Genomic DNA, 23781 nt, shown 5'->3' with positions numbered 1-23781 from the left:
ACCGCGCCCCTGCCGGAACCCCCGGCCTCCGCCCTGCAGGTGGCAGGGCTGAAGGGGAGCCCCGCGCCCCCCAGGCACCTACCTGTCGAAGAAGGTGGCGAGGAGCCTGCGCAGCAGGACCTTGTGCTTCACGCCTGCGCACAGGTGGCAGTTCATCAGCTGGCCCCGCGTGATGTAGACGCCCGAGGCTGTGGGCGCCGAGCAGATGGCTGAGGCCAAGCAGGCGAGCAGGGGGCCGGGCCCGCGCCCTCGCTGGCTCCCCAGCTCATCCACTCTCCCCCAAACGCTCCAGTCCGCCCCGTTCCTGGACCTGCTCTGGAACCCACGGACTCACCGTCCACTCCACGTCCTTTAAACCAGAACCGGCTTCTCCGGCCCTGGGAGCTCGGCCCCTTCTCCAACCCATCCGGAATTCCAGCCCCCGCAGCTGCCCGGCCGTCCCTGTCCCAAGGCTCAGCCCCCCCACGTGCCCCCACCGTGCCCCTCAAACCCCACAGAATGGGACCTAGCGCAGGGCGCGTGGGGTGCTGGGGAAGCCCACCCAGCCGTGCGCTGGCACGGGAGGCAGGCCGCTGTGGAGGGCAGTGGGCAGCCGAGGGGCTCTCTGAGGCCTCGCCTGGGCCCACCCAGCGCGGGTCTCCCGGGAATCTCCCTGGCCCTGGCTAGCACCCAGCCGACACGGCCCGCTCCCCGTGGCCAGACGCCAGCTACAGACGGGACGGGAAGTGCTGTGTAGAGGGGGCTGGCGTCCACCAGCAGTGGACCTCACAGGAAAGGAGAACCCAGCCTCATGACCCCGAGGCCACCCGCCGGGACCCCTGGAGCCAATCCCTTAGTGCCCCTGCCCTGCCAGGATGGCCAGGCCACCACGGGCCCTGCTGCTTTGGGGGACGGGGCCGGCACGCGGCGCGGCTGCAGGGGTGGACATGCAGGGCTCGTGGAGGAAGGGTGCCCACGGGTGCTGTCCGGCTGGGGCTCGGGGGTCGCCTAGTGACCCGGGGGAAGAGGTTACTGGACGGCGCGACGAAAGCCTCAAACCTCCAAGGAAGCTGCGGGGCCCAGCGATCCTGACCCAGGAAAGGCTCGGATTCCCGACAAAGGCACCTGGCCCTGATGGGCTTCTGGGTACCCCAGAGCGTTTCCTCGCCTGGAAACGTCTGCGCTGCCCGGGACTGCCACACGCAGCCTCCAAACACCGGGCAGTGTAGCAGTGGGGAGCCTGGGGGAGCCAGGATGCCGCACCCACCACGGCTCATCTGTGCCCCAAATCGAAGCTCGGCTGTGCCTGCAGAACTGCCAATCACCAGCTCAGCCAGCCCAGGGGAATCAATTAAAATGCTAAATTAATTCAATTGAATAACTCCTCCTAATGACACATTCTTCCCGGAGGAAATTAGAGGAAAGGGAAGACGCCTCTTTTTCTGACTGCCTGGTGATGAGGAAATTGTTCTCAGCTCCAGAGAAGAAGCCCGACAGGAGGGGCCGTGCGCACACGGGCTAGGCTGGGGGCGGGGGCTCACCTGCCACCAGCTCCAGCTTCTCGCCCGGGTCCCCCTCGGAGTAGAGCTTGGGGTGGCAGCGGTACCCGATCTGGCTGATGAGGCTGGCGGGCAGCGCCACAAGGTCGCGGCGGATGAGGACGCACGAGCGGCTCTCCAGCGGCACCGGCTCCGGCTTCTCTTGCACTGTGGGAGCAGAATGGGGTCCCCGTGAGGTGGGCGTCGGGGGCGGGGCAGGGGCAGGGTGCAGTCAGGATGGGCGGGGTTAACTAGAGGGTGCTGTCCGAGCTGCATGGCAGGGGGCGGGGCCAGCCCAAGCCAGCCCCCTGCACCCCCATGTACCCCACCACCCCATGACCCACAGGGCAGACTTGCCCAGGCACCCCGCAGCTCCCACGGGGTGTCTCGAGGCACACAGAGGCCCAGTGGGGGGCACAGATGGACGCCTGTGGAGGGCGGGCCCAGAGCATAGACACGGCCCCCACCCCGGCTCCTCAGGCCCCAGGGGTCACCCACGGCTGCCCCCGCACCAGCCCCAAACCAGCTCCTCCCTCACACACACCGTACGGGCCACCCCACCAGTCCAGCACTCTTCACACCAAAACCTGGCGAGCCACGCCAGCAGGCTGCTGACCTGTGGCCACCCTGCTCGGCCAGCTGTGGCCAGCAGGGGCCTCTGGGGGGGCACACCTGGCTGTGCGGCGAGGCCCCGTCCACCTGGCCGCGACCTGCGCCTGGCGGCGGCTCTGGCCAGGGCTTGCCTACCTGGACAGCGGTTCCTGTTCACGGGCCTGGGGGGTGGCGCCAGGACACCTGGAGGTCCGGCTGAGGACCTGCCTGTGCGGTGGGCTCCGGGTCCCTCCCGCTGCAGGCCCTTCCCAGCACAGGGGACCCCAGCTGACCCCCACCCCAGGGCTTCTGGAAGCCGGAGCCGCGTCGGCACGAACTCGTCCCAGGTCTCTCTCTGGACCAAGCTCTGGCGGGAGGGGTCGGGGACCCTCGCTCCTGGAGGGCCAGTGCCCCACGCATCCCCAGACCACTGTCAGGTACTGACGGGGGCGGGCACAGGGGCGGACACCCCCCTGCAGTGCCCGCCCTACCCCAGGGACACGCAGGCCCACACCTGCCATTTGCCAGCGGCGGAGCTGGGGTCCCCTTCCCAGGCCTGCCGGGCACAGGGAGAGAAGGAGTAACTTTCCCAAGTTCACAGACGCCGGAGCCGAGGGCCCCGCCTGCCCGCGGGGGGGACCGGGGCGGCGTTTTCCCATCAGGCGCATTCGGGGGGGCGAGGTGGAGGGGGACAGATGGGTGAGAGAGCAGGAGTCCTTAAAACCTGGAATTACCCGGGGGCTTCGGGAACACAGGAAAAACAATCTGGGTGATATTTTGAAACATAATTACCGCCCCGCCAGCCCGTGATTACGCCAACGAGGAGGCGCACGCCGTGGCATTTACACGCTCACCAACGGGGATAAGTCCGCGCCTGCACCCGCAGCCACGGGAGGTGTTTTTCTCAACAGCAGAAGTTGTTTGCGCCCCACACGCCGGCCCCCCCGGCCCGCTCCCCAACAACCAGGGACTGTCGATCCAGAACAACGAAAGAAGCGGCTTCTATTTCTGCCTTGCCATGTGCTGGATACTGCCGCCAGCTAAAAATACCCCACCCAAGTTGTAGCTCATCTGGAGAGGTGCTCGGGCATCTCCCTGCGGCGCCCACCCCCCAGTGCGGCCGCAGGAGCCGACGCCCAGGGCCCACCTGGCGCCCAAGCCCAGTGGGCAGCCCTGGAGAGGAGGAAAGGGCCACAGGCAGGCGCTGGGAAACCCCGGAGCCTCGCCGCAGCGAGGAGCGGCACGGGGGCCCGTGTCCCTGGCCATCCAGGGTGGCCACTGGGGTCAGGTGTGACCTCCGGCCAGGCTGGCGCTTGGTCCTGCTCTCCCCCACCTGTCACGGCACTGTGAGTTCTGGAAACAAGCACTCTAAAGAGCAATTAGTTGTTTTACTGCGAGATGAGTCAACGCCGGAAGGTGAATCAGTCCTGAAGGTCACGGCAGAAGGATCTGGAATGGTAGTGCATGTGGGCACGCAGGGCGAACAAAGCACCAAGGGACGGGCTGCCGCGCGGGAGCCCCGCCACACCGGCCCCGAAGGTGGAGGAGCCCAGAGCTGTCAGCCGACGAGGGGGTGACCAGGTCCTGAAAAGTGGAGGCGCGCAACCACGGAGAGGTGCCGCGGGGACACTGAGCCAGGCGGGGCGAGCCACGCCGCCACGCCCCCCCGCCCCCGCCGTCGAGCAGGGCCTCAAACTTGGCACAAAACTTAACCCCAAATGGACCACAGACCTAGATGCTAAACAGGAAACCAAAACTTTCGGAAGAAGGCAGAGAAGGAAATCTTTGCGACCTTGGGTTAGACTAAAAGCTTGGACATAACAGAAGACACAATCGATAAACCACACCTCATCAGCAGCACAAACTTCTGTTCTGCCGGAGACCCTGCTCAGAGCAGGGGACAAGACCAGCTGCGGACAGGGAGAAAAAGAGCCGACCACGGAGAGGGCGGGAAGGCCTTGTCCCTGGGGCACACCAATTCTCAGAACTGCACGAGTCAGCACGCCATCGGCCATAAACCACGCAAGACTCTGGCTACTAGGACAATCGTCGGTGGAAAAGGCGGCAGGCAGACCGGCGGTCTGTATTTTATGCAGATTGGTCCGTAAACGCACAACTTCCCGTTTAAAAAGTAGGCCAAAGATTCGGACAGACAGGCATCTTAGCAGAAGCACAGGAGGACGCCCCACGCCTCCGCCACGCGAGAAATGCACATTCAAGCCAGAGGTCACACCTCACGCTTACTAAGAGGCTGCAGCTGAAAGCACGGGCGCCTCCGCGCACTGGCGGGGGCAGAGCCCGGGACGCGGGCACCGGGCGCCGCTGGAAGGCACAGGGGCAGAGTCAGCCGGAGACCCAACCGGGTGTCGGCAGCCACTCGAGCCTTACCTGCCCCACGCGGAAACAACCGGAAGGTCTCACAACGGGTGGATGGATAAATCCGTATGCAGGTGGACGACTCGGAGGTAAAAAGAAGAGGCACAACTTGGGCGAATCTCAAGCTCAATGTGCCAAGCGGAGGAGGCTGGCGTGGAGTGGCGACACGCTGGAAGATTCCGCTGATGGGACCCGCTCCAAGACACAACCACAGGAACGGAGGACAGCCCGGGATGGACTAGGGCCAGAGGAGGCTGTGACCATAAGGGGCAGCAGGACGAAGGTTCTGGGGATGACGAAACTGCCCCGCTCTGAACCCCACATGTGAAAATCTGCATGACACTGAACTCGTAAGAGTGTTAACAAGTAGAGCAGGCGCCAGCCGACCAGCCCTGGGGCGTAGATGCAGGGCCCTCAGGCCTTGGGAAGCAGAGCTCCTCGGGGGACCCCAGCACGCAGGCACGGCCTCTGCGGGCTCAGCGCAGCAGCTCCGGCCGTGGGGGAGGGCAGAGCCCAGGAATCCGGGACGGAGCCACGGGGCAGCCCGGGTGTCCCTCACCGACGCCGGGGCCAGGCCTGCCAGCTGCAGGCGCCCCTTCCTCTCCAGGTGCTGCCGCAGCTGCGCGGGGTCCCACGGGCGACCAGGGGGCTGTCCTCAGACCCCCACGTGCAGCACTGATCGACCCCTGCCATGTGCTGCAGACCCAGCACCCAGGAAGTGCCCAAGTAACAGGAGCCCATTGCCACCGGCAGCCGGGGCACCCCTCGCTCCACGCCACCCCAGACACCCAAGCCCCCGGCGCGGGATGGAAAGTGGACTCGCCCTTCCTGTACGTGCCAAAAAGATGCCGCGTAACCACGCCACGCCGCGGCTGCTCCGGTGGGTGTGCAAAGGGGAAAAGAAACACCCGACACCCGTGAAAAGGGGAGCGGAGGGTCCCAAACGAGCCTGGAGAGAAACCAAGAGGACAGGAACCTCGAGATACGGACGGAAACGGGGGCATCACAGGGGGACCTCGCCACCCACGGCTGCTCCGACCCCCAGGAGGGAGGTGCCAGGCCCCGGGTCTCCCAGCCGAGGGGTCACAGATGCCGCTACAGGACATGGGCCCGCGAAGCCCCATCCCCACAGCATCCCAGAGCGGCCACACCAAACGCACGCCGAGAGCGCAGGACGCCCGGACCCAGGGTCCACCGGCCAGTGCTCGGGACACAGGCCGCCTCCCGGGACTTCCTGCCCAAACAGACCGGGCACGTCCCTCCCTGGAACTGAGGTCCGCCCAGACCACCAGGCTCTGTCTCTCCTGCTCTTTCAGTTCTCTCGCTCAGGTCTGCCACCAGACCCTGCAAGACTCCAGAAGCCCCGACTGGCCCCCTCCCCCAGACGCCCCAGCTTTGGCATTTCACCATGTTTTGGTGTTCAAGGGCATTAATTACACTCACAACACAACGACAAAATTTTTCGTCACCCCTAACAGAAGCTCTGCACCCACCGGGCAGGAAGGCACCGTTCCCACTGCCCTGGGCGCTCTAACCCACTTGCTCGTCACCCCTCCGCGGGCTTCTTTCACTAGGGCCGACGGGGCGGTCACACGTGGTGCAGGGCTGACGGAGCCGCGGGGCTTCCGGGCTGCGGACACGTCACTGCAGGGGTGCCGGGAAACCTGGCTTTGCCCCCGCCCCGGGCAGAGCACCGGAATCTCTGAGACTTGCCATGGGGGCAAGCCTGGGACCACACCTGACTTCATATGCAAATGAGATGGGCGGAGCCAGCCCCAGCAGGTGAGTGCGGCTGGGGCTCCGAGGCGCCCACCTCCCCCACCCCTGGGGGGCGTCACAGAATGAGTTCAACCAGGTGGACCCGGATTCAGCAACCCTGCCTGTGTCGGGAGACCCCCAGAAACTGGGGGTCTTCCGAGTCCCAAAGGGCACCCCGACTGAGAAGACCTGTGCCCGGAGGGTGTCGGGTTCTGACTCCACACGGGAGGAGGCCGGAGCCTAGCCCGAGACCCCCCTGGCCCCCTTTCTCATCTGTCCTTGCGTCCCTTCTGGGGTTTGCGCTCCACCACTTCCGTGTGTCGGTCCAGTGAATTACAGATGGGGGGGGGGTGACGGGACCCCTGAATTTGTGGTCGGGGTCCCCGAGCCTGCAGCTGTACTAGAGGGACGGCGTGCGGCCTTGAGCCCCCGGGGCTGTGCCCCTGCGGACCCGAGGGCCCGAGCAACCCCCCTTTACAGCCCCCCGCCATCAGGCGCCGAGCTCGGGTAGTTTCTGCTTCCAGCTGCCGTGGGGCTGCGGTGGACACACGCGCGGGCGCCGAGGCCTGCGTCCGCTCTCTGGGGTCTACGTTCCACCGCCAGCCGCGGCTCTGATCGATCTGACGTACTGCATCCCACGGGGACCCCAAGACACAGCAGGGAGCACCGCAGAAGACTGAGCCGAGGCCGTCTGTGCTGGGGACGAGACGCAAGGTGCCTCTAAACTGACACAAAGCAAGGTGCACGCGGAGCTGCGTCAGCGCCGCCTTTTAAGGGAGAACACACGTTCCCACACGCGTGGCGCACGGACGAAGCACCCGGGGCGTGACGCCAGCTCTGACAGCCTCCAGGAGAGAAAGAGGGTGGCCGAGGGACCCGCCCGGGAGAACGCGGCCTTTTCATCCTCTTTCAAGTCATGTGCTGGCGCTGACTCTTCCAAAGTGAATCCACTTCAAGTTTAGAAAACACACTTCCGCTTGTGATTGTGAAGGAGGGAACAGCTGCCATCCCACCTCCCGGTCCAGACCAACCACAAAAGCTACAGTTCGGGAAAAAAAGGGACCAGAGGTGCCCAGGCCGTGAGGGAGGGAAGTGCGGGCCAAGGGGGACCCTCACCTCGGGGGAGGTGGCACAACTTTCCTGAGGTACCTGCGACCCGTGTGCAGGGGTCAGAGCAAGGGACGCCACGAGAATAAAGAAATAAAGTCGGAAGGGGCGGCGGACTTGGCCCAACGGATAGGGCGTCCACCTACCACACGGGAGGTCCGCGGTTCAAACCCCAAAAAAGAAAAAAAATTAAGTCGGGGAGTGGATGCAGCTCGGTGGTTGGGCGCCTGCTTCCCATGTATGAGTCCCCGGGTTCAATCCCCAGAACCTCCTAAAAAAATATTAAAAAAATAAAAAAATGAAGTCTAGGATTCGGTGTCTCACTTTCTGGGAGACAAAAGTGGGGTTCAGGGCCGGCTGAGGAGAAGCAGCCCCGGGGACGCCCTGGACTACAGGTGAGAGCCAGGGACAGCCACGGCCAGGCGTCAGGGCAAGCGGAGACCCCCAAACCTGGACTCGACCAAGGAGTGCTCCGGGCCTTGTCCTGAGACGACGGGTAACCTGCACCCCTGCGCCGCTGAACGCCGAGGGGCCCTGCTCCAGGAGCCCCGCAGAGCGCGTACAGGGCCTCAAGACAATGTCCAGCAGTCAAGAGAACATCCTCAGGAATACCAGAAAACAGAACCACATGATAAAATAGACATAGAAGGGAGGGGTGTGAAGATGGCAGGAAAACAAGAGCTTTGCGAAAGGCAATGTGCAGACTAAAAGAAACACAACTATTAAACAAATAAGCAAAAATGATGTCTAGTGGAGCTTAAAATGTACTTAGAACTAAAGCACAACAGCAAGCCATCCGCGGAGGAGGAAGAGGAGGAGGAGGAGGAAACCCAAGTCCAGGCGATAAGGCTCTCTCTGGACTACGTGGAGTGAGGTACATGTTCTAATTTAGGGAAAAATTTTAAGTCAAAGTGAACGTTGGCACCTCAAATCTAATCCTTTCAACAACTGTATAAAAACACACAGTGAGCTTATAAAGGGAAACAGTAGTTTCCCTTAGTCCAAAAAAGGGGAGAACACAAACAGATCAAATGGGACAAATGGAAAATTAGGAAGATTGTAAAGGAAACCCAAAGGTAGCACTCATTACACGTCACTACATCAAATGTAAACAGACTAAATATTCCAGTTAAAAACTAAAGTTTATAAGACTGTATTAAAAAAGCAAAACTCAAGAGACAACCTTAAACAAAGACAAAGGAAAAAGATGGCAAAAGATAAACCATGTAAATATTAAGCAGAAGAAAGCTGGGGTAGGTGAGTTACTATTAGACCAAGGAGACTCTAAAGCAAGAACTATTACTTGTGATGAAGGTTGTTTTATAATGATAAAAGAAGCGATAAGACGGGAAGAAAAAACAGGTTTAAAGCCAATCAGAGCCTCCCAATGAGCTGGCAGAACTAAAAAGAAATGGGCAAATCCACCAGCGAGAAGCACGACAGGAGAAGCTGTAAAGCCAAGATGAAAGCACGTGTAATATTCGACTTAGCTATTGTGCAGTTACCTAGGCCACACAATGCCAGGTTTTCCCAGGGCACATGAACGTGCAGGGGCAGAGAACTAAGTAAGTCACAACAAATCTCACAACAATGACGTGTTCTCAGTATATTCTCTAACAATAGGGACTTTAAGTTAGAAATCCTCACAAAAATATAACCAGCAAATCCAGTAATGCTTAGAAATTAAGCAGTACATACAGCAAGGGTCAAGGAAAAAAAAACAGACACAAGGGATAAAATTATGACTATCAAAATGTGTGAAAGGTTAAGCTGTGCAATCAGAAAATGTACAGTCCTGAGAGTAGACAACAAAAAGGCAGCGGTGCAGGTGGGAAACGATGTTCAAAAGATCAAGCCCAAATCCTAGGAAAAGAAACAAAGAATGAAACCCAAAGAAATCAGAAATAAAATAACGCTATGCAAAAGGTCTGGTAGAACAGGGGCCGACAAACTTTTATTGTAAAGGGCCAAAACATTTCAGGCATTGTGGTTTACATGAAAGTCTGTGTCACGCCAACTTTGTTTTTGCGATTCTAGAAACCACCGTTACGGACGCGCCCTTCTTAGTCCACGGGCTGGGCAAACACCAGAGGGGCAGATCTGGCCCGAGTCACAAAGGACTGTAAAAGGGCATCAGCACAACTTTGTACCATCAATCTTAAAATGAGATGAAGCAAACAAAATTCCAGAGAAAGGTAACATACTAAAACTGACAACAGATAAGAAACCTGAACTTCTCCATTTAAGAAAAGCAACCTAAATACCTTCCTACAAAGAACTCCAGACCCAGATGGTTTTGCCTGAGAATTCTTCCAGACATTTAATATGAAAGAACAGTCTTCCGCAAACTCTTCCCGATAATTAAAAATAAAAGGGAAGAAATTCCCATCTAATGAGCCCAGATGCCCCTCATACCAAAACACTTTCAGGGCATCGACTTGAGGTATCACCTTCAAGGAAAATTGGGCAATCTCGCTCATGTACAGAGGATCCAAAATCCTATAGAAATTTTTGGGAAACAAGAAAAGCACGTGCTCCGCCAGGGGCCACTGGCTCAGGGACTCAACGCCCCCGGCTCCCTGCACCCCGCCGGAAGTGGAGCAGCCAACAGGTTTCCTAGCTTTCAGGTCTGGAGGCCAGAGCCACTAATGGGTGGGGGCAGAGAGCACCCTCTGCAGCGCCTCTGGGGGGGTCTCCTCCTTGGGAAGGGAAGAGGGAGAGAGACAGGCAGTTCCTCTAGACGGAGCAACTTGCCCCTAAGGCATTAGCCACCCCCCCCAAGCCATTCACACCAGGAGGAGAGACCCACCCAAAAAGGGGGGTAAACACAATTAGCACACTGAACCCAGGTGTGCACAAAGGGCACTGCTTCACGACCAGGCTGATTTATTCCAGGACACAAGGTTGATGTCCTACTGAAATCTATCACATTGACAGAACAGAGCAGGTTTTGAAACCGTATGATTACTTCCATTTCAATATGTCAAGTAAACATTTTTGGTAAGATTTAATAATTATTTATGAAAAACAAACAGACTCAAGCTAGGAAGACAGTGAAATTTCCTTAATCTCACACACACAAAAAACCCTGGACTAGTATCATCGAGGCTACTTACAGAGAAATAGTGAAAGCTTTGCTGAGCTAAAGATGCACAGAAAGTCCTGGCCATGACAGTGAGGCAAGAAAAGAAATGAAGTTTAAGACAGAAAGAAAATGGTCGTTATCGCGTGACATGACCGAGACCCAAGAAAACCCACGGACCCCTCCGGATCAATGGCTAGAATTGATGGGTGACGGCAAGGCCAGCAAAGTCTTTTTTTTTTTAGCAAATCAAATCTATTTCTAAACACTAGCAACAATAAAAAAAAGAATTTTAAAGAAATACTACATACACATGAAACGATCGTCAACACCGTTAGGAAAATGCAAATCAAAAGCAGACACCATGTCACACCAACTAGGACGGCTGTAAAACAAAGCATGGAAAAGACAAGTGCTGGGGAGCACCCGAGGACGAGGTGGGGGTAAAGAGGCGCGGCCGCTGTGGGAAACAGTCTGGCGGCCCCTCACATCCACGGGGAGAGCCCCGAGCGGCGGCTGGGGCGGGGGAGGAGGGACCGAGGAGTCGCCCCCACCAGGGCATTGTCATTCGGGGGTGAAGAGGGTTTTGGACAGGCGATGCCTGCACACCTGAGAATGCACCAAATGACACTGAATTATACACTTGAACACGGTTCATTGCACGTGAATTCACATCCTTTTCAAAAATCTCGAAGAAAAAGAAGAGTACTATGTAGATTAAGATGAAAAATAAACTTCCAGGACTAACTCTAACAAAAGATGTGCGGAGGAAACTACAAAACATTCCCAAGAAAATGTGAAAAAGACGTGAATAGAAGGAGGGCACCAAGTTACTGGACTGAAGGGCCGAGGATGCGCAGGGCAGGCCCCGGAAGCTTCATCAACAGGTTCAACGCAATCGCCAATGCCCGCAGGGCTCTGTGGCCACACGAAAATGCAGGAAAGAGGAAAACGGCCAAGGCCGCGACAGTGTAAAGTCTACCACAGCGGGGCAGGTGTAGCTCAGGGCCAAGCACATGCTTCATACGCAGGAGATCCCAGGTTCAATCTTTGATACCTCCTAAAAAAAAAAAAAACACCTAAAAAACCAAAAATGGATAAATAAAGGGGAGTTCAGAAATAAATTGATACATTTTAGAGACACTTGATAATTTGCAACAAAGGGGACATGCTGGTGAAGTAGGGAAAGAGGGTCTCACCTCAAAGCTGCGGGTTATTTGCAGAGTTCCCCGACGCAAACAAAAGCACAACACATGAGTCCTGAGCCTTACATATCAAACCACATGCAAAAATCAACTCCAGATGGACTCCAGATCCAAATGTAACGTGAACGATATAAGCCTTTAAAACAACACGAGCCGGCCAGAACCTCCACTTCTGGAAGGAGAAAGGACAGGAGAGAGGGAGGCTCGCAAGACCCTGGCATGTGGCATTGCTGAGCTACGCGGAGGAGCACATGATTTTTAAAACTGATAAATGCCCAGGTAGAATTGCCAAAAGGGTGCACAATCAAGGCCACCCCGGAGGCACCAGGAACGCGCACCAAGGGCAGCCGATCTGGTCGTAAACACCATTCCCCACGGAGAGGGAAAACAAGGGGGTCCAGACCCGGGGCACAGAAAGCGCTGGAGGAGCCTGGAACATTTTCCTGTGTGATACTCGGCACGATCATGAATAAGTGAAGGAGTTTAATAAACGTGGCTATCCGAAGCTCGCCCTCACAGCACGCCGGCAACCCGTGAAGGTAAACGGAGTCGTGGAAGGGAAAGCACGCTTCTTGCCATCATCACTCAGGCAGGAATCATCAAGGCTGAGGGTGCACAGGGGACCTGCACGGTTTCAAAGTATCGTCTCACAAGTTACTTATTAATTACAGAGCGGAAAATAGTAACCGCACCTGACAGCCTCAACCAAAGGATGCAATCAGCACCACCAACGGTGAGCCAAGCTGGCCTCACGCGCCTCCGAGCCCAGGCGCTGCGGGACACGGCGCGCCGCTTCCGGGGTCGTGCTACCCCACGCACAGCCAGAATTCAATCGTGAGCGGACACCTGACCAATCGGTGTTCTTGAAAAGGTCAGTGTCACGAAAGAGCAAGGCTGAGAAGCCTTTCCAGACTAAAGAGAACAAGGGCAAAATGCAACATGTGATCTGGAGCGAGTACTGGATCAGGAAAAAATTCCTACAAAGAACAACACTGGGGCAGCTGGAGAGAGGTAACCAAGGGCTGCAGGTTACGTAACGGCTCTAAATCCAGACCAACTTTCCTGAGCTGAACACTCTAATCGGTTTATGTCAGGACGGGCCCTTGTTTGTAGGAAATGCTCAGTATTTAGGGAAAAGGGCTGTGATTTCTTCAATGCACTCTCAAATGGTTCAAAAAATAAATCTATACATATAGAGAAAAAGAACAATAAGGCAAATATGGTGCATTCTTAATTAGTGAGTTTGAGTGAAGGGCATACTAAGTTCTTTAGGCTATTATGCAAATCTGTAAGTTTAAAATTATTAAAATTATTTCAAGGTAAATTTTAAAGCAAAGCTTTTTAAAATCAACTTGTTTTTTTAACAATATCATTTCATGATCTTGGGTAAGGAAAGATTTCCTTAAAATCCTGTTATTAATAAAAAGGAAAGCCATGTTATTAATAAAAAGGAAAGTCAATAAATCTCACTAAAAAAATTACATTACATTAAGAAAATTAAAAGCCAATAACTTGCAGATGCTCAACAATGTGACATCCACAATGTCCAACATTCAATAAGAAATTAACAGACATATGATGAGACCCAAGAAAGGTGATCCATAAGGAAAGAAAAATCAGTCCACAGAAACCGACGAAGAACTGAAAAGATGACGGCATGAGCAGACAAGGCAGCTATTGTAAATATGGTCAGCACGTTAAAGGAAACCAAACTCCATAAGGGGAGAAACGTTAAGTAAAAACTAAAAAAGAACCAGATACAACTTCACAAGAGAAGATGAGTGAAAGTGAAGAAACAGCGATAGACACGACTCCATCTAAAGCATGGAGATAAAATATGCTAAAAAAAATAAGTAAACCGCACCTTGGTGACCTCAGGGGCAAAACACAAAGGCACATCATAACCAAATTGCCAAAAATCAGGAAAAAAAAGAAAACAAGATCTTAGGAGCAGCCTGAGAAGAAAAGACAACACAGACAAAGAAGTAACAGACAAGAATGCCTGTGGTTTCTTGTGAGAAATGATGCAGCCAGAAGGCAGGGGAATGACATTCTTTGCGTTAACTGTCACCTGGAATTCTATATCCAGCAAAAATACCCTTCAAAAAACGAAGGTGACATCAAATTGTACAATTAAAATTGATGAATTTTACTGTACAAAAATTACACTTCAATAAGGCAGACTCTTACAGGGAAAGTAAGACAAAGACATTTTCAGAATTTTTCAGAACTCATTACCAACAGACCAGACCTACAAGAAATCTTTAAGGAAATTCTTCAGGTGGAATGAAAATGTTATCAAATGGAAACTCCAATCTATACTAAGTATGAAGAGATGGACAAGGTTAATGTGAGTAAATACAAAATACTTTTTTCATTTTTTAATGTCTTCAAAAGTAACTAGGGGTGCAGTTGTAGCTCGGTGGTTGAGCACCTGCTTCCCATGCACAAGGTCCCGGGTTCAATCCCCAGTAACTCCTTAAAAAAAAAAGTAATGGATTTGGACATCCACATGGGGGGATGCATCAGCCTCGTCTCATGCTTCACACCTTACACAAAAATTAACTATAAACAGGTGACAGACCTGAAGCATGAAACGTCTAGAAGAAACAGGAGAAAATTTTTACAATCTTGGTTTAGGCAAAGACTTAGACACAACAGCAAAAGCACAATCTATAAAGAAAATAACATTCTGTAAATCCACAACTTTTCTAATAAGGAAAACAAAACAAAAAAAAGGGGGGAAATAACAGATAATGCAGCTATCGAAACTAAAAACTGGAAGCAGAGGTGGCTCAAGCCACTGAGCGCCCCCTCCTGCACGGGAGGTCCTGGGTTCTGTTCCAGGTGCTCCTAAAAGAGAAGACAAGCACACAACCAAGACACAGAGAGCAGACAGCAGCACAAACCACGAAGGGGGAGGAGTAAGTGCTTAGAAAGTAAAAACTCCTGCTCTGTGAAAACACTGCTAAGAGAATAAAGGACAAGCTACAAAGTGGGAGAAAATGTTTGCAAAAGATCTGAACTTGAATATATACTCAATACTCTAAATACTCAACTATTAGGCAAAAGATTCAAGACACTTCACCTAAGCGGATGTGCAGATGGGAAAGACACAAGCACGATTTTCAACATCAGTAGACAGGAAAATCCAAATGAAAGCCACAATGAAATACCACTACACATCTAACAGAGTGGCTTTATATTAAAAAATAAAGTTAATACCAAGAGCCCGTGAGGACGTGGGGCTACCGGAACTCTCCTGTATTGTTGGCAGCAATGAAAATGATGCAACTCTGACCAACTGTTTGGGCAATCTCAAAGTTAAACACACACTTATCATCCAACCCTGCAAAACAATTCCTGGTTTAATTAATGGAGATAGAAACTTCCATGCATACAAAAACCTGTATGTGAATGTTTGTAGCAGTTTTGTTCATAATTGCAATTTATAAAATTGGAAACAACCCAAATGTCCCTGGTGAATGGATAAGCAAACTGTGATATGTCCACACAATGGAAAATGTATTACTGAAAGTGAAATACTAATCCACGCAACATAATGAATGAATCCGTAACGCATTCAAACTCAAAACACTACATACTGCATGATTCCATTTATGACACGCTGGAAAAAGCAACATTATAGGAACAGAAAACACATTAGTGGTTGCCATAAGTTGGGGCGGTAGGGGGAAGAGGGAGCATGAAAGAGTTTTTTGGGTGATGAAATTCTTTATCCTGATTGTGGAGATGATTACATGACTGTTTGCATTGTTTAAATGTAGAGAAATATACACCCAAAATAGTAAATTCTATTTTATGGAAATTTAAAGTGACAGAAGATGAAAGATAACTAAAGTAAAATTAAGAGCATATTCTAAGGTTTATAGCACATGAAGATTTATGACAATAGGACAAAAGATTGGAGAGGGAAATGAAAAAACACTTTTGAGAACCTATGTTAAATATGAAGGGTAGACCATCATTGGAAAGGCAGACAGAGCTAAGTTACAGGTGTGTTTATAAACCGAGAGCAACCCTTAAAAGACTGAAGCAGACTTGGCCCAGTGGTGAGGGCGTCCGTCTACCACATGGGAGGCCCGCGGTTCAAATCCCAGGCCTCCTTGACCCATGTGCAGCTGGCCCATGCGCAGTGCTGATGCGCACAAGGAGTGCCCTGCCATGCAGGGGTGTCCCCCGCGTAGGGGAGCCCCACACGCAAGGAGTGCACCCCGTAAGGAGAGCCGCCCAGCGCGAAAGAAAGTGCAGCCTGCCCAGGAATGGCGCTGCACACATGGAGAAATGACACAACAAGATGACGCAACGAAAAGAAACAGATTCCCGTGCCGCTGACAACAACAGAAGCGGACAAAGAAGACGCAGCAAATAGACACAGAGAACAGACAACCGGGGTGGCGGGGAGAAGGGAAATAAATAAATAAATCTTAAAAAAAAAAAAAGACTGAAGCAAAGTGGATATAAGTCAATGGTGGAGTTAAAAAAGAATACTAGAAAATAATCAAAAAATGCAGGAAGAGGAAAAACGGAAACAAGGACAGATGGGACAAAGAGAAAACAAATAGCAAAATGGTAGCTTTCAACATAACTCCATTAAAAATTATATTAAATACAAATGGTGTTTAGGAGCGGATTTAGCTCAAGTGGTTGAGCACTGCTTCCCACGTACAAGGTCCCAGGTTCGATCCCCAGTACAGCCTAAAAACAAAATAAACAAATGAAAAAAAGTATCTCATTGGGGAGCAGATGTAGCTGAGTGGTTGAGCGTCTACACTCCCCATGTTTGAGGTCCTGGGTTTATCCCCAATTTACCCTAAAAAAAAAAAAATTTAAAGATCACACACACGCACATATATATATATATATGGTCTAAACACTCCAAAGGCACAGGAGAAACGCAATCATATGCTGATATGTCTATAAGAAATGTACTTTAACACCACAAAAAGGAACTAAATACTTCAAAGACACAAATTGCCATGTCTGGAACAAGATGAAACAGAAAACAGGATTAGTACTATAACTAAAGTAAGAGAATTTGTAATTCACACCCCACCCCCGCTCCCGCCAAAAAACCCCACCGATGCTGGCCTCCCTGGCTTCAACGGTAAATGAATTCTATCAAATCCTTAAGAAAAAAAAAAGAATAAACTTTCACAGGCTCTTCAGGAAAATAGGAGAAGGGAGGTTAAGGCTAACATTACACTGATACCCAAACCAGATAAAGACATTAGAAAACTATAGGTCGATCTCTTCCATGAATAGTGATGCAAAATTGCTTAAAATATTAGCAAACTGAATCCAGCGATATATACAAAAAACTATAAAACATCATCACCAAGTGGGGCTTATCCTAGGAATATAAAATTGGCTTAATATTTGAAAATTAATTATAATACACTATACTATTAACAAGATAAAGAGAAAAAAACCCACATTAGCATCTTTGTAAAATGCAGAAAAAGGACTGGATCAAATGTGAACTTCGTTCATGATAAAAATTCTCAGAAAACTAGTGATAGAAACTCAACCTCAACAGGGGAGAAATGGAAAGTAAAAAACGTGTCCTATTTTACGATCGCTATATACTAGATGAGAGATCATCTATAGCTAACATGATACCTACGACGAGAGCCTGGGTGCTTCCCTCCACAGATGGAGCACAAAGCAAAGAGGCCGGTCTGTCTCACCACTCTTCCCCCTCAGTCTTGTACTGGAGATCCGAGGAAGTGCAATAAAGCAAGAAAAAGAAAATGCACACAGGAAAGAAATGGCATAAACTGTCTTTATGCACCAAAAACATGATTGTGCATGTAGGACACGCTAAGGAGTTCGCAGGAAGCTTCTAAAATGAGTAATTGTAGCAAAGTTGTAGGATACAAGGTCAGTGTACAAAAATTACCTTCATTTCTATATATTAATAGCAATTGGGAAGTGAAATTATAAATGTAGCCCACAATAGCACCAAACAGGAAATACGTCCACAAGCAACTCCATTCCTAGGTCTGTAGTCAAGAGAAAACTAGAAACATGTACCCTGAAGTCCACGGTAGCATTAATCACAATAGTCAAAAGACGGAAACAACTCAAACAGCCGTGACGTGGTAAGTGAATGCACAGCGTGGTAGACGAGGGAGTACCGCCGGCCATAGACAGGAAAGACGTTTGGACAGTGCTCCAACACGGACGAACCTCGAAAACACGACACTGGGGAAAGAAGCCAATCACGAAAGCCATGTACCGTGACGGCTTCATCTGACCCGAGTCCAGGACAGGCAAATCCTTACGAGGCTGAAAACAGACTTTCCAAGGGTTAGAGAGGCGTGCAGGCCGAGTGCCAAAGGGTCCACTTCCTTTCAGGATGACGAAAATGTTCTAAAACTGACCGTGATGTCCCCAACACTGGGGACACACTTAAAGGTGCACGTCAAACAGGTGACTGGTGTGGGCTCTGAATTACATCTCTATAAAGCGGCTGGGGAAAATAAAGATCGGTGTCACACCAGTGTATTGAAAACTGGAAATCATCGCTGACAGAAATGAAAGAAAATGTGACAAAGTGACAGACAGACTGTGTTCACGGATTGGAAGATTTGATATCATGAAATGTCATCGTTCCAGACTGGTCTATGGGTTGAATACCGTCAATGTTTCAGCAAACTTGAGGGGAGAAATCGACCACGGGCTAGAGGAGCCCAAACAATTCTGGTGAAGGACAACAAAGCTGCAGGGCTGGCGCTGCCCGATTTTGGTGCGGGCACAGGTTCCGACGGGGCAGAATAAAGTGGAGGAGGGACACGCACATGGTTGAATCACGCTGTCCAAGGGGCCGAGACCACTGGACATTTTCCGTAAGGGAAATAAATACGAAGCTCTCACCTCACACCCTATCCAAAAACTAATTTGCAACGAACCACTGACCAAACCCTAATTGTGAAAATTACCAACTTCCTCAAATACGTGCAAGCCGTGTAGCTGCGGTGACCTCTGGGGAGGCAAAACAAAAGCACCAGCTACAGAAGCACTAATAAATCGCACTTCATCAAAACTAAAAACTTTGTCTTTGAAAGGGATTACTAAGAAATAAAAGGCAAGGCAGAGCGAGAGAACACATCTGCAGCCCGCAGCTCTCACAAAGGACGTTTCCATACACGGGACACCCGTGGCCCCGCTTAAAAGAAGAGGTGAACGATTTAAGGCCACGCGGCACGAAGGGTGTGAGCTCCGGTCCTTCGACACGTGGACGCTGAACCCGAGCCCATCAAAGGCCAACTACGGGCTCCTGCCCGCCCCCACCGCAAGGGCTAAAATTTTAAGAGCAAAGTGCAGAGCGAGGACCGCCGAGGCTGGGGCTAGCAGAACGCACGCAATGTTAGTGACCGCGACGAGAAGACCAGGATGCCGCAGAAGTCAAACCCGCACGAGCCCAGGGTGCGGGCAAAGCCACGCCCACTCGCTTAGCCAGGGGTGTGACGTGGGGGCTCAGGGCAGAGGGGGCGACAGGGCTGAAGCTCCCCCAAAGCCCGTCGTGGGCGCCCGCACCATGGAGGACGCTCCGTGGCGGGAAGGAGCGCCCACACCCGGGCCACGTCCAGCAGGGGGGCCTCCTGGGTGCCCGGCCCAGCGTGGCTCTTCCGGGCAGGGACAAAAGCTCGTTGTCCACTTGTGGGACCCACAGGGGTGGGCTGGGCCCTGTGGGCGCCGACCGGCCCAGGCTGGGGGAGGGGGGGCAGCACATGGGGTGCCCTGCAGGTGGCCGTTTCCCTTCGCTGCCCGGGCAGGAGGGCTGGGTGGGGCCGGCTGCCCTGTGGGTCTGTGGCCCTGGGCAGTGGTGGCCCCTCTTAGTGTCCCCTGTGGGCCACGCTGGACAGGCCTGGGTCCCACCAGGGCTGCCTGAGCCCTCCATCACCCGGGGTCCCCCGTGTGGTCAGGGGGCGCTCACGCCCTGTGTGGCCACTCTTCCCATCCTGGCAGGAGACCCCGCACGCCAGCCAGCCAGCCGCCCACAGCCTCGAGGCTGTGCCACGGTGCCCAGGGGCGAGAAGCCCGATTTCGCTCTGCCCTGCGCAGGTGCTGCAGGAACGGCGGGCAGAGGCAGGGCGGCCGGCAGGAGACCGGCCGGAGACCCCCGGTAGCCCAGGCGCCCCGCCGGAGAAGGGGCCAACCCCGAGGGCCTGGCTGCAGTGTCGTCTCCACGCCTCCAGGGAGCACCTGCCGGCGGTGCCGGGGACGCAGGTGGCCTGCACCTGCCAGGGGCCGCGCTGGACTCCTGCCGAGGGTGGCAGGCGGGGGCAGGTCCTGGACCCGGGGCTCAGGGCTCTCTGCCCCGCCCCCGGGTGTGTCCCCGACTGGGACGAGACCACCACTCCTCGGGCAGTGGCCGCACCCGAGGGTCTGCAGGTCCCGCCTCGTGGCAAGAGGCTCCTGCTGTCAGCCAGGGGCGCCGGCAAGGGTGGGAGCAAAAGTTGTGCCATCCCCAGCTCGGCGTCCGGCGCCCGCCGCGGCACGTGCGCGCTTCCTCCCGAGGGTTTCGCCACCCGCTGAAGGGGAACCCAGCGGCTTTCACTTCCTGGTGCCCCCGCCCCCACCGTGGCCGGAGAACCCACGGGCAGCCTGGCAGCCCCCGCCCCGGGGGGTCCCCCATGACCCGGGGGGCTCTGGTCTCACCCTGTCACAGACCCCCATGCGCTCTCGAGCCCCGTGCTCCAGCTCGGAAGCCCCCGTCGGGCTCTGACAGGTGCTGGGGCATCTCCTAATGGGCGGAGATGGGGGCAGGGAGACGGAGAGAGCGCGCCGGGCGGACATGTCCTTCCCGTGGTGCTGAATTCCTCGGTTTCAAACACTCCAGCAGCGCCCCTGGGGGGTCCTGCAGCCGCTGGGCAGGGGTCCGGGCTGTTGGCACACAGGGGGTACTCCACAAAAGACCCTCAAAGGCTCCTGGGGCCAAGCTCTCACTCGACAGCTGGGGAAACCGAGGCCAAGGCTACCATGTGGCCTGACGACACAGGACAGTCCCCCAGGATGCTCCCGGGGGCCTGGGCAAGGGGGCAGCCGCCCGGCCCCTCGGAACCTGTGCTGCCCGCCCGTCTCCCACCCCTCCCACCCTCTTCCCAGCTCGCCTGGTGATCCACGACGGCACCACCGCTAACCTAGATTTTAACCAAGAACGACACACGCCCTCTCCCTGTCCCAGTTATAGGCTCACGGAACAGAAAAAGCAAGACATGCAGTCCCAGCCTGGGCCTCTGGAGCTGGACTGTGTCATGGACCGGCTGGGGTCGAGCCAGCCCCTCACCGCCTGCCCCCACCACCGCGGGGGGGGGGGGGGGGAGGCAGGGACACAGGCCCGCCCCGCCCCCACACTTCCCAGGGCCTGTCCACGGCGCTGTCCCACTCTGCTCTGTCCCCCAATAGGGAACTCGGGGGGGGGGGGGGGCGGTGGGCCGGCCGCCCTCGGGTCAGGCGTCGTTTCCCACCAGGTCTTCCTGCTCTGGAGGGAGCCACGGGTGGGGGAGGGGGTTGGAGATGGGTCTGGTGCTTCCCACCAGGGCCCTGCGGGGACCCCACCCCCGGCCACGGCACAGCCAGGGCTTCCCCTCGGGGGCCACGCTGGGCGAGGGGCTAGGCAGAACCCGAGGCCCTGGCACGCCGTCGGGGGAGGAGGGCCACTCGTGGGCCCCCTCGTGTGAGGCGGCGCGCGCCCACCGCACGAAAAACCCCATGAACTTCAGAACTAAACACGGCAGGAAAACGAGCCCAAATCCCTCTACGACGTGAGCGGCACTTCGCTGGACGTTGGAATTCGAAAGCCAGAAGCCGCCCGGCCCGAGCGCTGGACGCTGCAGGGGCGGGGGTTCCCTGGGCCCTGGCTCCGGCCGTGCCCCCCCACCTACCCCTGCCCAGAGGAAGCCCCGGGGCACAGTCTTCGGGGCGCCTGGGCTCAGCCCAGGACCTGCCACCTGGGAAATCCGAGCCGATGGTGGGGCCGTGACCCACTCGCCAATGCCAGGAGCGCAGACCAGGGCAGCCGGGCTCCTGCCCCCAGCGGGACGGCCCCTCCCAACCCGGGGCAGTGTCTGGGGTGTTGACGCGAGTGGGACGGGCAGGGGCACTCACGGCCTTGCCGAAACCACCACCCAGGGGGTCCGCACTGGGAAGGAGGCTTCGCCACGCGGCAGCCGAGGGCAGCGGCCAGCCGGGTGCCAGGCCGGGCCTGCCAGGTACAGGCGCCTGGGCCACTGAGGCCCTCTGTTTCCTCCTCGTCCAGTGGGAGGAAAGACGCAGTATCCACTGGGACCGCTGCCCTCCGCCGCCCCGTGCCGCCCGACCCCAGCCCAGCGTTACCTGCATAGCCGCCGCTGGCCTTGATGTACATCTGGCCGTACTGCTCCTCGGCCATGGTGTCGTACGCCTCGTCGTCCTCCTCGTCCTCCTCGTTGTGGTAGGATGTGGGGCTGTCGGTGGCCGGCAGGCTGCTGGCGCCCGGGCTGGTCCGCTCCCCCTGGGCGTACGGCGCCGGCTGCAGGCCGGGGAGGAGGCCGGCCAGACCCGGCGCCCCGTAGTAGGAGACGCGGGGCAGCTTGAGGGGGGCCACACCGGACGCCCCCGCCGCCGCGGCCAGGCCGTCCCGGGGGCCCGCCTCCAGCGGGCGCTTGGGCAGCAGGCCCGGGCCGGCGGCCAGCGGCAGCTCCACAGCTTCATGCTTCACGCGGGTCAGCAGGGGGATGGGCACGGCGGGGGACGCGCCGTAGGGGCCGGCGGGCTGCAGCTGGTGGCAGGGGCTGTGCGGCTCCGAGCCGGCGTCCTCGGCCGCGGCGGTCTGCGAGTCGCAGTGGGGCGAGCTCACCTTGAACATGAGGTCAGTGCCGCGCTCCACGATGCGCTGGATCTGCAGGAAGCCGGCCGTGTACATGACCACGAGCTGCTCGCTGGCCGCCATGGTCAGCTTGCCCGTGTAGCAGAAGGACAGGATCTGCTGGAAGCAGGCGGGCGGCACGGAGCCGGGCAGCTCGAAGGCGTTCTTGCTGTTGCCGCTGAACAGGTCGCGGAAGTAGAGGCTGCTGGCGGCCAGGACGGCCCGGTGGGCCTTGAAGGCCTGGCCCTTGACCACGATGGACACATCGCAGTAGAGGCCCAGCAGGCGCTGCTCGTTCAGGCAGCCCAGCACTGTGTTCCCAAAGTTGGGGATCTCGATGTGCAGCAGCTGCGACATGGCGCGGGCGCTCGCGGGCTCAGCCTCTCAGCGCGGGGTCATCTGCGGGAAGAAGGCGGGGACACGGCCATCAGGTTCCCACCGCCAGGGGCCACCCGACCCGAACCCTCGGAGAGGCGAAGAGGGACGGCCCCTGTGCATCCCGTGCGCCCCTGTCCTCTGCCCACCTCCCGAACCCCTGCAGTCGGAACCATCCAGAAGGGCCAGGGGTCCAGAGGCCCGGCCTGTTCCACTAGGGACGGTGGTGTGGGGAGAAGGTAGGGCGAACGAGGCCGGAGAAGCCGCTGGAAGGAGGCCGGGGGCTCTGTCCCTTCAGCAAGGCCCAGCGCCATGGGGGGGGGGGGGCGTGAGCCCCCAGCCCCCAATAGAGTGGTGGAGCACAAACTGCGCTGAGGACAGAGGGCGCCAGTTCACCGGGCAGCGCGTGGTGGGGGGGGCCGGCCAGCCGGCCGGCGGGGGCAGCCGCTCTTCTCCCCGGAAAAAAAGTTAGCTGCGCGCCCCGGGCCCCTGGACGCTGCGCCCCAAAGGCAGCACCCCACAGCGAGGAGGCTGGGCTGCGGCCCCCGCCCCGGCTCTGGCTTCTGGTTTGTTTTTCCGCTTTCCTCTCAAGCCGGCGGTGCCCAGCGGGGGCCGGGGAAACCGGAGGACAGCGCCGCCCCTTCCCACCTGCCTGCGGAGGCGGCGGGGACCCCGCTCCCACCCCTGGTTCCCAGCGCGCTAGTCCCTGAGTAGCCCCGCCCGCCGCGGCCCAGAGTTGGGAGGCTGTCGCAAACAGGCTGCCCCCCCTCCCGCTGCACACACGGCCCGTCCCCGGCGGCCGCCTGCAGCCGGGGGACCCTAGGGGCCCAGGGATGGGGACGCAGCCGGGGGGGGGGGGGCCCGCAGGAAGGGGGGCACCGACCCGGCCAAGGA

At 56.1% G+C, this 23781-nt stretch overlaps 1 protein-coding gene across 2 annotated transcripts in view; it reads right to left on the bottom strand.

Annotated features, from left to right (window-relative positions):
• NACC2 (NACC family member 2) overlaps nt 1–23781 on the bottom strand; it is a 64344-nt gene that overhangs the window by 5295 nt on the left and 35268 nt on the right. For both annotated transcript variants that reach the window (XM_058302735.1, XM_058302734.1), the window contains exons 2-4: nt 22002–22911; nt 1521–1685; nt 83–188 (exon numbers count right to left, since the gene is read on the bottom strand). In XM_058302735.1, coding sequence (XP_058158718.1) covers nt 83–188; nt 1521–1685; nt 22002–22869 — 1139 coding nt within the window. In that variant the 5' untranslated portion in view covers nt 22870–22911. The remainder of the gene's footprint in view (nt 1–82; nt 189–1520; nt 1686–22001; nt 22912–23781) is intronic.

The sequence above is a fragment of the Dasypus novemcinctus genome, chromosome 8, assembly GCF_030445035.2.
Source record: "Dasypus novemcinctus isolate mDasNov1 chromosome 8, mDasNov1.1.hap2, whole genome shotgun sequence".
Lineage (NCBI taxonomy): Eukaryota > Metazoa > Chordata > Mammalia > Cingulata > Dasypodidae > Dasypus > Dasypus novemcinctus.
This window is presented reverse-complemented; position numbering and strand designations above follow the sequence as displayed.